This window comes from Lipophrys pholis, assembly GCF_963383615.2.
Source record: "Lipophrys pholis genome assembly, chromosome: 23".
Classification (NCBI taxonomy): domain Eukaryota; kingdom Metazoa; phylum Chordata; class Actinopteri; order Blenniiformes; family Blenniidae; genus Lipophrys; species Lipophrys pholis.
The window spans coordinates 1712306-1727169 of NC_137645.1; the positions used below are offsets into that span (position 1 = coordinate 1712306).

At 43.3% G+C, this 14864-nt stretch overlaps 1 protein-coding gene across 1 annotated transcript; it reads right to left on the reverse strand.

Moving 5' to 3' along the window:
• Positions 1 to 89: 89 nt before the first annotated feature.
• cryaa (crystallin, alpha A) lies at positions 90 to 1890 on the reverse strand (the record flags this gene model as incomplete). The annotated part of the gene is made up of 3 exons (XM_080493068.1): positions 90 to 299; positions 1384 to 1506; positions 1693 to 1890. The coding sequence occupies 3 exons, from the start codon at positions 1888 to 1890 to the stop codon at positions 90 to 92; spliced, it is 531 nt and encodes a 176-aa protein (XP_080349194.1).
• Between the last annotated feature and the right edge of the window lie 12974 nt (positions 1891 to 14864).

Consider the following 14864-nt stretch of genomic DNA (forward strand, 5'->3'; position numbering starts at 1 on the left):
GCTGAGAAGAAACTAGAGAGTGAAGCGAGGAGGACACACATATCCTCGAAGGGGAGGCGAAGACGCGGAGGTCTTCGGGGCCGGGCCGTCTAGGAGGAGGCGGCGGCGTTGGGCTTGTCGTCACGGGTGACGGGGATGCTGCGCTCGCTGCGGCCGGACTCGCTACCTCCGCTGACCTTGGTGCCGGTCAGGGTCAGCAGACCGTCGGCTGACAGGTTGCAGGTGATGGCTGATTGGTCCACGCTGGTGGGGAGGCGGTAGCGGCGGTGGAACTCGCGGGAGACGAAACCGTGGTCGTCCTGTAAAACACAATCCCAGCTTCATCACCTTTTAGCACGTGCTTTAAGCTTTAACGATGCCAGCAAGTGTAAAATACAGTGAAACATCTTAAAACCACCATCATAATGTGCGTATTTTCACAAATTGACAGCCATAGTTCAGCTTTGATGTTAGTGATACTTTGCTCGTACGATTGTAGCTGCATCACTTACAAAACTACAATTATTAGTGAATAAATCTTATACTCAGGTGTGACATATAATCAGAAAACATGGTCCTATAAGCTGCATCGTCTATTGTTTTCCAGTGTCGAGGAAACCTTTCAGTAAAAAAGCTTTTGCTCGGTCACAATAAGAGCTTCAGCATTTTATCAATATCTGCAGTACAAGGTGACACAAGCCATGTTGAAGAAGCTAAAACTGCTAAACAAAACTGAAAACTGCCAATCAATGCTAAAATGAACAATAAAAATGTCTAAAGTAACTAAAATGGCAAAACATCTGAACTGCAGAAAAACGCTAAAAATGCTCGATATGATAAGACAGCTAATTTTGTTAAAGTGGGTAAAATGACTCAAGCACTTAACAACAGTAATCAAACATCTTATTATGTTAATTATAATTTGATAACTGCAACATAAAGTTTAGGAAAATAATTAAAAGTCTACGTTGAAGATAATGAGCTGTTTTCTTCATTCTTCACTTTGCACTCATATTATTTTGGTGAAATTAGTTTGAAAATTACAATAAAATGTCAAAGTGCTTGAAGGTGAGCAGACTGCACCGCTCAGCACTGAAAAAATGATCAAACTGGGATTTAGCAGACATTAAAGGTTTAAAATAGAATTTACTGACTTTCAAAAGTCAGTGAAGTGGAAATAACTTCACACTTCCATCAAACTTTCAATAAGTGGGTTAGAAAGGATTCATCTTTCCAGCTACAATTTTGTCACTTGCGGTCATAATGCGGCTCCGATTTCTCCGTAACTTGACTTCACTCATTGATTGACTGTGTCCAGCCCCGTAGGCAGAGCCAGCCTGGACGCTCCAGTGACTCCCCTCCTGTCGGAACTCTTCCTAGAGGGCGTTGGGGTTTGAACGGTACCTGTCTCTCTCCGTGCTTGCCCTGGATTTCCACGTAGTCGTCGGTGACCTTTACACTGAGCTCATCGGGGGAGAAGTGCTTGACGTCCAGGTAGACTGTGAACTTTTCTCTGTCGGACCTCACCTGAGGAGCACACACAGGTGATCTGTGTAACACAGCATTACTAGAGATTACGTCCTCCAACAGTTAGCTTTAACAAAGTGAAGAACGCCGGGTGGAAGACTACCTCGATCGGTGATAAGGTGTGAACAGTCTTTCTCTTTAAAGATTAAGTTCAGACTGAATACATGTGTTTCGAGAGTTGTTTACCTCAGACATGCCGGTGCTGAAAGAGTCCACAAAGTTGCGGAACAAGGACTGTCTGTAGTACGGGCTGATGGTGGAGGTCGTGTAAGGAAGAAGGTCGTAGTCGAACATGCCCTCGCCAAAAAACTGGTCAAAGAGTCGGGCGGGATAGGCAGAGCCCATGGCGCGTCTGAACCAGGGGTGCTGGATGGCAATATCCATGTCTGCTGGGGGGAGTCGGGCTGGGTTGGGGGTCCGGCAGGTGAAGGTTGGCAGGCCGAACGGAACGAGTGGAGACTGAAGCAAGAGAGGAACGTTCCCAGAGCTTTGTTCCCCGCTCCACGCTGCCTCCTCTTTATATACCTGAGAGCCAAAAAGAAGGGCTTTACCCACGATCCCTCTGGAATGGCATTATCTCATGGTGTGTCGGACCCCGTCAGCACAATCGGGGGCTGAGCATGGTGGGGGCACGGCTGGGTCTGGACCCCGGTCAGACCCAATTCCACCCAGTTCCACCCGCCCACACACACACACACACACACACACACACACACACACACACACACACACACACACACACACACACACACAGACACCCACACACACACACAGACACCAGAGCAGACCAGACGACCGCGGGGTGCCAAAACAAACCCAGGGCAGGGCGGCGGAGACAAAGAGGTCAGGAAGCCAAGTACAGACACAGATAGATTTCACCTGGAGCATAAAACAATGACACACACACACACACACACACACACACACACACACACAAAGCTGTAGGATTGTCCCGCCTATGTGGAGGAATAGAGGGAAGCTTTATAAACAATGCTGCTCAGAGTCAATGTAGCAACCACACACACACACACACACACACACACACACACACACACACACCAGGCACTAATATATATTGAAAAGTCAGATTTTTGATCTTTGTCACATGAAAATGTCAACAGATTCTTTTTTGATGCGTCGTTAAAGACGTGAGGCACCGCATCAGGAACATGTAATGAGTGGAGTAAATGATACCCAATAATTACAGACGCTTTTACAGATAATGTGACTTTACTATCGGCTTAGTTTGCACACAAATATTTATGATCCTAAACCAGTCACAACATTACGTACACCTTGCCAGCTGCATGTCAGCAAGTAGTTTTATTGGATCCTTCCAACAAGGTGCAGAGAACATTCGTCTGAGAACTTCTCCTCGTCTTGACACGATAATGTGAAAACAAAGCTTCAACCAGAAGAGGCCAAAAGCAAAAATTGCAAAAAATATCAAAAGAGTCAAAACGCAGCAAAAGTAGCTCAACGAGTGAAACAAATTAAAACGGTCTAAATAGAGAGTCAGTAAATAAAAGAAGTTAACAGCTTGAACAGTTTTAATTACTCGAGCGACGATGGAAAAAACAGCTTGAACTGTAATAAAAGGTCTACCATCCTAAGTTAGGGTGGTGAAACATGAAATTCAACCTACAGTTTTTAATGTAAAAAACAATGTGAAGACCTTTATGAGCTGATTTGATTGAAAGGGGTTAAAATGGTCTCTTTAGCTCGGAGCTCACAGCTCCTTCTTCCCATGCCTGTTGTTTGAGCAGCAGTGTCTGAATTCATCTAATCCACCAGCTCAGGGGCTTAGCCGCTCCGCACCCGCAGGCCAAGAGCAACTGGAGCCGCGACGCTCCGGGACCATCCGGGACGCGCCGGGGGCCGCGGCGTTCCGGCCGCGGTTCGGGGGAAGCTGGCCACCGCAGACCGGACGCTGATGCGGTTCAGCTGAGTCAGCGTTCCGCGGTTTTATCAATGGGACAGACAAAGGCTGTGCGCTCAGCTCTGAAAAGTTGTTTTGGACGCCGTGTCCAGGTTCTGCCCAGTTCACAAGGAGCGGACTGAGGTCACGAAGGGCGACGTGGAGGGAGAAACACATATTTCATTTTTCTATGGCTCAAACATAGAGCTCCTTCCTCAACCAGACTGACGTTAAGAAGAGGGTGCCGCTGATCCCAACACGAATGATAAAAGTAGAGCTACACTCGGTAGAGCACTGACTTCGCCAACGCCACATCTGTTTGTGGAACAGAGTTTCATCGCCAACATGATAGCCGCTAGCTCATAGCGATGCTAACTAGGTAGGTCAGGTAGCAACATCACTGTGTGACACACTGAGCAGGGAGCGTCTCCATGGCAACAGACACTGATCTCCTCCATGAGGCGCCTTTCTCCTCTGCTTTGCAGTTTTGTGGATTTTTTTCAGAAACAATTAACTGTTAACCTTGCAAAGCCTAATCGATTGGTCCTTGGGTGACGACAAAACATTCTTCAAGATTTCATGCAATTTGGGTCAGTAGCTTTTGCATTAAGTTGGTATATAAAAATACAATCAGCTAATCTAATCTTTAATACAGCTTTTATCTCTTATCTCACACTTTGAGATAACAAATGTGACTAAAACAGCCAAAAAATACTAGAAGATTGAAGCCACCAAACAGATTAAAACGCTCAAATTGCCTTGCCCTGTCGCTCCTCGCTCCTCGCCACTGGAAGCTCGGCGCCAGGCCCGTCCCTCCGTGTGGCGGCGACTCTGGACGCACGCCGGAACCTTCCCGCTGACATTTTCTTCTTCTTCTTTTCGTCTTTCTTTTTTTTGTAACTCTTTATTTTATGTTGAACATTTTTACATTATATACAACAAAAACAAAACATAGAACAAAAAGAACAAGATAGTAGGGATACTCGTGCATTCACATTAAATTAAATTAAAGTAGGGAGTCCACAGTTTTTTTTTTTTAAAAGTCAGTTCTATTACTTATAGAGAAAGTATTTTTTTCCATTGTGTATAGTCCTTTCACCACATCCATCCATTGTTTGAGGCTAGGAGGTTCAGGTTTGTACCAGTTTTTGGTCATCACTTTTTTTCAAAGTTTTACGGCTACCAATCACTCTCCTCGACTCCATTGTCTTTTGTTCCACCCAGATCGAGGAACCTGACATCCAGGGGGATGTCGTAGCCTAAGACCTGTTTCTCAGTGGCCCAGAGTTTTTCCCAGGACAGATTAATTTTAGGAAAAGTCCAAAAGATATGGCAGTGATTTGGCATTCAACTGCCCACCCTGTCTCCAGCATTGCCTTTGTGTCTGAGTTTGCTTTTGTTTAATTTGAGGTGTAATGAAGTAGCGTGAGTTAGTGGAGGAGAGTTGTGTTTTCCACATTGAACGCCAATCCTCATGTGTTATTTCTGTGTTTAGTTCTTTTTACCGTTTGGTTTAATTGTATTCAGCGGTATTACCTCTCAGTTTATGGACCACTGGTGGAGGAATTGTTGTCTTGCACTATTTTTTTATAGGCTTCAGTCAGAATTTCAGTCCCTGCATTGCTCTCCTCCGATATTTCTGATCGTATCCTATCCTCCTTTAATTCTTCAAAGCTTTTAAACGTTTTGCCCTTCACAAGTGTGCACAGTGCACAGTTTGAATGCATCATCATTAGTTCCCGGTTTAAGATCAGGGTCCTGGCTCGGCCATATCAACACTTTACTGTCGCTTTCCACGTTATATTCTTTAACCATTTTTCTCCAGACACTCGATGTTTGATTGATCATTTTGTTTTTGGTTCCCTGGTGTAGTTTGGTCCCAATTTTGTTTGAATTTGGTTGTTTTCTTTGTTGCACTCTGTCTTTCCATCTCCCCTGGTATAGAGGACAACATGTTCCTACCAGGAATCTAACGTAACATAGCACTAACATAATAATTAGCATCAGCTTGTGCAATAACATGATCTTAATCAATGGTCAACACTAAAGCACAAACTTTTTTTGCTGGTTTTATCAATATCTTAGTATGATCATTAGCATTGCTCGAAGCTGTTGTCATCATCAAAATTATTATTTTAACAGTTTTAGTTTTCTGAGGTTCAAAACAGTTTCCTTGTGACATGCTCTGAAACACTCTGGCTCCCTCTGCTGGACAGGGAGTTAACACCCTCTGCTATAAATCCATAATAATAAATATAGCCATTAATCATAAACATAGAACTTGCATGGAAAAAATAAACATTTTAAACTCTTATTCTATACATTAAAAAATATCCTTATTTTTCCCCAACTGACATTACAATGGAACATTTATTGCACACAATACACATACTAGATTGAGACTGATATATAGTTTTGGTGGGTGACTCTAGTTTGGAGTCCTGTATTAAACAGATACATTTTCCACATTTGTAATAAACCTGTTTACATTTCAGATGAGTGGACATGTAAATGAAATGATTTCTCCACTCAGGACTCTGCTTTGTAATAAAGTCTGTGGCAGATTACGGAATATTCACACTGCTGATTTTTCCTCACTGTAATCTGCATTGAGTCACAATAAAATAAAATAAACAAATCAGAATTCTTGGGGGAAAGGGCATGGTTCTTACGTTGAACTTACAATTCTTAAAAGAAAAATCAGCATCTGACTTTAATCAAAAAGAATTGTGAAAAAAAGGTATAATTCTGTTAAAAAAAACAACACACTTTTAAATTCTTACTTTAAAATTTCCTCCTACGATAGTAAATATTCATTTTTGTAATGATAATAATAATGAACATGTTAAAACGGAAGAAAAAAAAGAAACAACAAAAGTACAAAAGAAAAACTAGATAGAACTATTAGATCGCACACTCTATTTTTCATATTTGGCACGAGCTTTACATGTTCGAAAGTGGTAGATGTAAATGTAATAATAATAATACCAATGATAATAGTAATAATAATAATTCTTAACTTAATATAAACTCTGTGGGAGCAAAAAAAACATGTAATTCTGAGAATGAAGAAGAAAAAAAATCATAATCCTGATAAAATGGACACATGAAAGATGGTGGGTTTGACGTTCAGAGTGTTCAGAGTGATAAAAGGTGAGAGTTTAACCTGAGAGTTGAGGCTCGTTAGAATAAAACATTTAGGAGATATTGAATGAGGGTGGTTGTGTAGATTATTTGCAGTCCTCCGTCAGCACACCCCGCCTCCACACTGAACCACAGTCAGAATAATGACATGAATCTCTGATGAGTCCCAGCTGCTGTATCGGAGGGACGGAGCTTCTCTCACCGCGCACACCTCCACTCTCTGCACGCCCCACCGGCGCCCGTCCCCCGCGGTCTGACACCCGGAACGAGCCGGTCCCTCCGGCGGAGCATGGCGCGGAGCTCCGCCGCTTTTACACGCGATTAACGACTGTCAGCCCCGGAAGACTTCCGAACAGGCGAGCACCTTCCACCTGAGCAGCCGACACAGGCACACCGAGGCACCGCGGCGATGAGGAGGGAGTCCGGTCCTCCGGTGGTGGAGCGGCCCGCGCTGGAGGACGTGGCCGAGGAGGAGGACGCGTCCGGCGGGGAAGAGAGCGCCAAGAGCCCGCTGGAGTGCGACGTCTGTCAGGTGTGTGTGTGTGTGTGTGTGTGTGTGTGTGTGTGTGTGTGTGTGTGTGTGTGTGTGTGTGTGTGTGTGTGTGTGTGTACACACTTCCTTTTACAGGTAACTCGCTCACACTTTTACTTCTTCATTTATAAAGTGTTTATTGTGCATAAATCAAACTGAAGACTGAACTGGGTCAGAGAACAACAATGACTGTTTTTTTTTTTTTTTAAAACACCAAATAATCCAGCTGCCGGATTATTTGGTGTTTTAAACGTGACAGTTTGTCCCCCTGTTGGTTTCAAGTCATTTGTCCAGGTGTGTGTACTGTACAATCACACTGAGTGTCTGCAGCTGTGGGGACCAGCCTGGATGTCCCTGTCCTGTTGGTTTCTGTCCTGTCCTGGTCCCTGTCCTGTTGGTCCCTGTCCTATTGGTCCCTGTCCTATTGGTCCCTGTCCTGTTGGTCCGGTCCCTGTCCTGTTATTCTCTGTCCTGTCCTATTGGTCCCTGTCCTGTTGGTCCCTGTCCTGTTATTCTCTGTCCTATTGGTCCCTGTCCTGTTGGTCCCTGTCCTGTTATTCTCTGTCCTGTCCTATTGGTCCCTGTCCTGTTGGTCCCTGTCCTGTTATTCTCTGTCCTATTGGTCCCTGTCCTATTGGTCCCTGTCCTATTGGTCCCTGTCCTGTTGGTCCGGTCCCTGTCCTGTTATTCTCTGTCCTGTCCTATTGGTCCCTGTCCTGTTGGTCCCTGTCCTGTTATTCTCTGTCCTATTGGTCCCTGTCCTGTTGGTCCCTGTCCTGTTATTCTCTGTCCTGTTGGTCTCTGTCTTGTTCTGTTGGTCCCTGTCCTGTCCTGTCCTGTCCTGTTGGTCCCTGTCCTATTGGTCCCTGTCCTGTTGGTCCCTGTCCTGTTATTCTCTGTCCTGTTGGTCCCTGTCCTGTTGGCCTCTGTCCTGTCCTGTTGGTCCCTGTCCTGTTATTCTCTGTCCTGTTGGTCTCTGTCTTGTTCTGTTGGTCCCTGTCCTGTTCTGTCCTGTCCTGTTGGTCCCTGTCCTCTCCTGCCACCTACATTTCCTCCCACGGTCCACCAAATGTGAACTGATCCGTTTGTCTGTTTGAAATCCATTCAATCTTTTATGTACCTCTTTTATTTCTCAGTGAGCGCAGTGAACTGCCTTGTGTTTGAATGGTGCTCTATCAATAAGTTTGCCCTGCCTTTAAAAGATACACACACCTAGACAAAATGCTTATTGACACAGTGATAATAGAAAAAGGAAGCAAATATTTAATGAGCTTTTATTAGTTTTTCTGTTGTAACTTTAGTATTTGCATATCAGGTTTTGTTTTTGTGTATCTCGTGGTCATGTTGTGGCTGTTCAGTTTGTTTTATATTTCAGCTGTAACTTTTGAATTCATGTCTTTGTCTCCATACTTGTTTTCGGGCTTTTATTTTGTACTTGCTTTGTGACCCCTCCGGGCTGCCGTACTTGCCTTACAACATTAGAAATGAAGTCCAAACTGCTGTTGTCCTCATTCTGCTGAACACTTGATGACTTTGATTACAAATGTTGAGTGAACTTGTCTGTTTATTGTAGGCGAGAGGGTCCAAAACCATGGAAGAGGAGGAAGGACGGCTGTCTGCGATGGAGGCCGAGTTCGCTCAGCTCAACCTGAGGAAGCAGGTGTCCTACCGGTAGGGAGCAGCTCCCACACAAACCACAAGATTCAGCAGTGAAGCTGCGGTGCAGCTTGAATCCAGCACACATGGATCAATCCCATCGAGCTCTGCCAGCCGTTCTAAACTCCACTCGTGTTCGCAGCCGAACCAGCAACACAAATCACATCCTCTAATCAACAAGTGACCATCATCAAACCGACACGCTGAGGATTGTGGGTAATGTGGCCGTCATCGGGCCGCAAACAAAAAATACAAAGTTAAAGTAAAAAAAAATTCTGAAGTCCTGAAAGGTATGGAATGGTATAATATTAAAGTAAATAGATTTAAAGGAACATCAGACACAGAAAAACTTCAGTTTTAAACTGACGTCACTCATTCTTGAGGTTTTTTCTTCCTCAACTTATCGTAATCGTGACATTTCAACTCCTCATCTTCACCCTCCCGCCTCTGGTTTACTTAGTTTTATCATCGCTGTAGTTTTTTCTCTATTTTTGTCACAAATATTCAACGTGTGATTATTACTTTTAGATATTTAGATTGTGGAATTATTATTTTTTATCCTATCAATTTCATATTTATCTTTATTGTGTTCTATTTAGTGTCATTTTTTTTTGTTTAGCTTTACTTCTTTAGATTTTTTAATTTTTACTTGTTTTCTTATTTTTCATTCAGAATTCGAGTTTCATGACTCAAATTTACACATTTTACTAATTTGTACTTTGAATATTTTAGCTTTTTGACAGAATTAAAATGTGATTAAATTGCTTGAATACTTTTATCACGTCACACTAAAGATTTTAACTTTATTCTCACAAGTGGAAATATATTTTTTACATTTGGACTTTACTTTTGGATATTTTCACATTTTCCTCACATTTCTTTACATATTTGAAATTATTAGTAATTCTCTTTTTAAAAATCAGTCTTAACCCAAATATATTTTTTGACATGTTTAAAACATTTTTCTTTGTCACGACAGTTTCTTTTTTAATTCTTCACATTTTCAGATATTTTCACATTCTTGGCACTTTTTGTATTGGTACTCATGAATTTAAAACTTTTAGAGATTTTAACTCGTTTGGAATATAAATTCTCAAAAATTGTAAAGCATCTCTTCATTTGTCTGAAATTATTAAAAATTTTATCTGATATTCGGATTTCACATGAAACCTTTTTAGAAAATGTTTTTAATTCTCTTTTATCAACATTGACATTTAATGTCGGCCATTAGTTTTTAAACTTGGATTTTAAAATTTGCTTTTAATTCTAACTTGATTTTAACAGATACACTTTTGTTTCTGTTGAACTTTTGACATTTTGCCAAATAAGTGGTGACTTTTGCTTAAACTTTTGTTTCTTACCCTCATCACCAGAGACTTCCTGGTCTCTGTACCATCCTCCCAGGAATGTAAACCGTGTTCACAGCTCGCTGCTGAAATATCTGGCGTCTCGAGTTTATATCTGAACAGGTTGTTGAATCACTCTGGGGGTTGAACTGAAGGAACCGACCCTTCCTGTTCTGAACCTCGCCGCTCGTATTAATGACTGCCGCTGTCCTCTGGATGACACATTAGCCAGTTAGCCGTTGCTGTAGAAACGTGTTGGTCTCTAATCTGATCTCAAACCGGCCGCTCCAGAACCGTCTCATCTCGGACGCTTTGTGCTGCACGTTTTCGAATAGATGAGAGATCCTGTTATTTCCTCCCTCTGGCGTTTTATTCAGAGTTGAGGTGTAAGCTTTTCAAGATGTGTTCATCAGACGGCTTCCTATGTCGCTGCCAGCACGAGGCGTAATCTCAGAATAATTTAGTATCGTCACTAATCCAGATGGGATTGTGTGTGTGGGACTGGTGGGGGCAGGGTGGGCTGGCACAGCCGTCAATTCTACTGAGTCAGAGCAGTTATATAAGCAGCAGCTGTATCTGTGTGTGTGTATCTGTGTGTGTGTGGGTTGTGAGGTATACTCATCAAGAGAGGCAAGAGGGTTTTGAGGGAAACGGCTATAACCCAGCAACCGCACATCAGCCCACTGCTGGAAAACCAAGCTCTGTCGGTTTCATAGGAGCACTGAGACATTCAATGTCGATGAGTAGCAGTTGTTTTCACATGCGGAGGCAGAGCATCCTCCTTCACATGCCAGGAAAACGCTCTGAAGAGTCTGATATTATCGTCCACCGTCCTGAAGCATAGAGTGTGGATTCAGATCCATTGGAAGCCGGAGACTCAACATCTAGTGGATTAGTGAAGCTTTTAAACCTTCATTTAGGGACCGCAGTGTCTCTGGGTAAACGATGTCCAGGTAGCCTGGATCCACACGGGAAAGTACAAATATTTAGGACCCAGTTGTAGTAGTTGATGTCCATCTGTAATACATTGTCGACGTCATCTTTGATATCCCAGAAACCCTTGCAACAAGATTCCCTCGATGATGTCGGTTAGAAAAACAAAGTTTGATGGCGACAAATTCCGGTTAGTTTGTAAACATAGCGACTTTGGTTTAAAGATTGCTATCTGGTGCAGGTTAACGTGCCGCTTCAGTGGAGTTTAAACAGCCGCGTGCTGCTGCGTCTCTTGGTGGACGAACCTGGACTGGCCTCCTGAGATCTGGTCCTGGTCACAAGCCTCAACTCGCCTCCCGTCTCAGTGTTTACTTTACAAACTGCGAGGTGTGCGTATAGCGTCACGCGATGGGACGGTTCATTGTGACCTGGACTCGCCTGTTTGCACAAAACATGATGGTGGCCTGGTTCTGCATCTGCTATTTATATGTACACACTTGAGTGGAGACACGGTGCAGACGGAGCTCCGGTCTTCAGATGGACAGAAATTGAATTACCTGGAGGTCTTGCTGTGTGTGACACATGCTGATGATCACCAGGTCTTCCTGGCCATAATCATGCTAATTGGGATAAATGCTATTTGTTGCTCATAATCAGATCTGTTTGCTGTTTGAAGAATGTATAATGAACGTTAAGCAGACGAGAGTCTGATGCCACGTCTTCCTCAGAGTTAATGTTCCACCTCCAGGGGACAAAAAAAAGGAAAAAGGTCTCTAATCATCAGATTTTAATTAGTACATCCATCCTCTCAAAAAGATGAAGTGCTTTAATTCTGATCAGTCCAGGAGCTTTTCTATAGCCTCTTTTTCCACATTATTGGGCTGAAGTATCATCTAAAAATCTCAGATGTATTCATAGCAACAACAGTGCTGCATGAAAGGAGACAACCTCGCCATTTATTCCAATGAACTCTGTGAAAGATTAAAAAATCAGGATGCAGCCTGGCTCAGCCTTTTCTAAATGACATTATGTATAGATTATATAGTATTGTGATCATGGCACGGTCGTATAATCCCACAGAATCCCATTAAGAAGCCTTCCTCCCTGAAGAACCACTGAAGGGTCTTTTCAGTTTTTGAAGTCTCTGACATTGTCTCGTATGAGGGACATTGATTGAGTTCGCTTGACCAGAGGGTGGAAGTGGAAGAACAATGCTCGTCCCGTGTCACGCCAAAATGTTGTGTAATCCAAAACAACAGCACAGCAGACGGAGGCCGACGCAGATGGCACAGATAAGCACACCGGAAATCCAAAACTCTCGTGCAAAAACCGAAAGTTGCCAGATCTGCTGGTTGTGACTGTGGAGGACGGCTGAGGACTGTGTGTGCCACAGCAGGGAGAACAAGTCATACTAATTAGAAGAAAGAAAAAGAACAAAAAAAAACCTGTGACAGCGGGGCTGCTATTGTAACAGCTCTGACACTCGGCTTTGGAACGGTTTTGTCCTTCATGAATACTAATCAGATGAACAGATTTATTCATGAGACCTCAGAGATACAGCGATGCCTCCAGATGAGACCAGCCAAGGTTTCAAGGTTGGTTTAATGGGAACAAAATATGGAATATGTCGAGCAAAGTTTGCTCAGTGACAGTTTAACTTAACAGTTCATAGGCAAGATTTAATGATGGCACTTCTTGTGTTTTACATCAGTGATAAAAACCTATTATGATCAGTTTCTTTTCATGTGTCTCTTGGCTCCCTGTGGCACCTGAGCTTTACCTCTGGCCTCTGGATCTTAATCCAGCCGGTTCTTAGAACCTCCTGACGAGCTCTCGTATTGCAGACTACGGTTTTCTCTGGAGATGTCTTAGATATCGGTGGGACTTCAGGCCCGTTCTGGTGCTGGAGGTTCTTTTCTGTCCACAAACGGCGACACATTTGTCTTTGGAAGTGGAGTGGAGAATTCTTTTGTGGTACGAGATGCTTCTTGTTGCTTAAACTTAAAGGTTCTTCTCCTTTTTGAGGTTTGTGGTTAAATGGATTAATTAATTACTAAGCAACCTCACACTCATTTCTCTTTGTTGTGTGCGTGTGTGCGTGTGTGTGTGTGTGTGTGTTACATCTCTGAGTGAGTTGAGCGTTCTGTGATGAGTCCATGGTGCCAGAGTGAACTGTGTCATTAGCTGGAAGTGTGGAGGGTCGGATACAGTATGTAGGTTAATCAATAACTCAGATCATTGCCCCCCCCACCCCTTCCCGCCCCTTCCCGCCCTTTCCCGCCCTCACAGAGGACAGTTTAATGGAGTCACTTGACTGCGCTGCCTTGTTGTTGATCGTCATGTTTTCGATATCTGCAGCCCAGGTTTAAATGATCATATTGCTGTGTAGCAACATGCTAACAAATCCTCCCTGTTGACAACATGAGTGGTGTGCAGATGGAGCGGACAGATGGCCCTGGTCTCTTTGTCTTTGACATGGTGCTCGTCACTCTCCACTCGTTTATCTGACGCCGGAGATTCTTCAGGTCTTCACATTTTCTCTCCAGCTGGTGTCAAACGTAAGCCAGAGATTTAGATCAGCTTCACGGGTAAATTACAAGATGAGAGACATTTCTACAGCTGATAAACATGTTTAACTTTCAAAATAAAGATAACACAGCTGCTTAGTTTAACTCATTAAAAGCTCTTTGAGCAATTTTAGTCTGTTCGGTTGCTTGTAGTCATTTTGTTCTTTTAGCCATTTAGCACTTTCATGATGACCTTTTGTTTATAAGTTGACATTTTAGTTGACAAACTGTCTTCTGTTCGTCCCATCTGCCACCTCAGAGTGTGAAAGAAGAGATCAGAGCAACACGTTTGTGTAAAACCACTGCAGAGGGGCTAAAGAGCGACACACGGCTCCCGAGCTGTGAACCGAGAAGCTTCTGGTTCTAGTTTCTGACATTATTCTAATGTGACGCTTCAGATGGATTGAATTTAGCAGGAGTGGTTTCTGGCAGATTCCAGCAGCTCAATCTGAACCATACTTCTTCCCATACGTATCTCCACCATGCTTCACGTTAGGAGTGATGGACTTTCTCTCTCTGGGATTTATTTGAATGCCCGACAAACAAACTAATGACCAGACAGACTGTGTCGTGTCTTTCTTCTGGGTTCTTCCAGTGTTTGGTGTACGGTACAACTGCATGTTGTTTCTGCTCAATCCTGAAAGGACCGAAGAAAAGTCAGAATAATGACTCCTTATCTGAGATTATGATTATTAGAATGTTTTTCTGAAGATGAATCCGTTCTCTGTGAGTGTTTCTGCCGCGTGCGCCGATGAAGCGACGTGTTTGCGACCTCTGCAGCCCGTCACCAGGAGAAGTGTTCGCTTTCGAGGTCAGGTAGAGGATTAATGTTGGAATTCATAATGAGAGGATTTAGGTCGGCTGTGGGTGTTGGGAAGTTAAAAGGATCTCCGTGAATTGTGCTGCGTTTTATTTGTCATGGAAATGTGGAGTGTGTGTGGGATGATGTGGGATGATTTTGTGTGTGCGCGCGCGCATGCGTGTTGAGACCATAATCACATTGCACCATAACAACAGGAGGTTCTGTTTGTTCTGCTCGTGGATGTTTGACACAGATCGTGATGTAACGGTCAGGATGGGGTTAAATCCCATCCGCAGAGAGACGTTCCTCTTTTAATCCCCCAGAAGCTTCAGAATGTGAGATTATGCTAATTCAGTTGGAATTAGCGTTTGTCACGTTACAACTCTACAGCTAATTCACACCCTTCATATTGTTGTTTTATTCAGATAATTTGCTCTTACATATTAAAAAGATGTGCAGA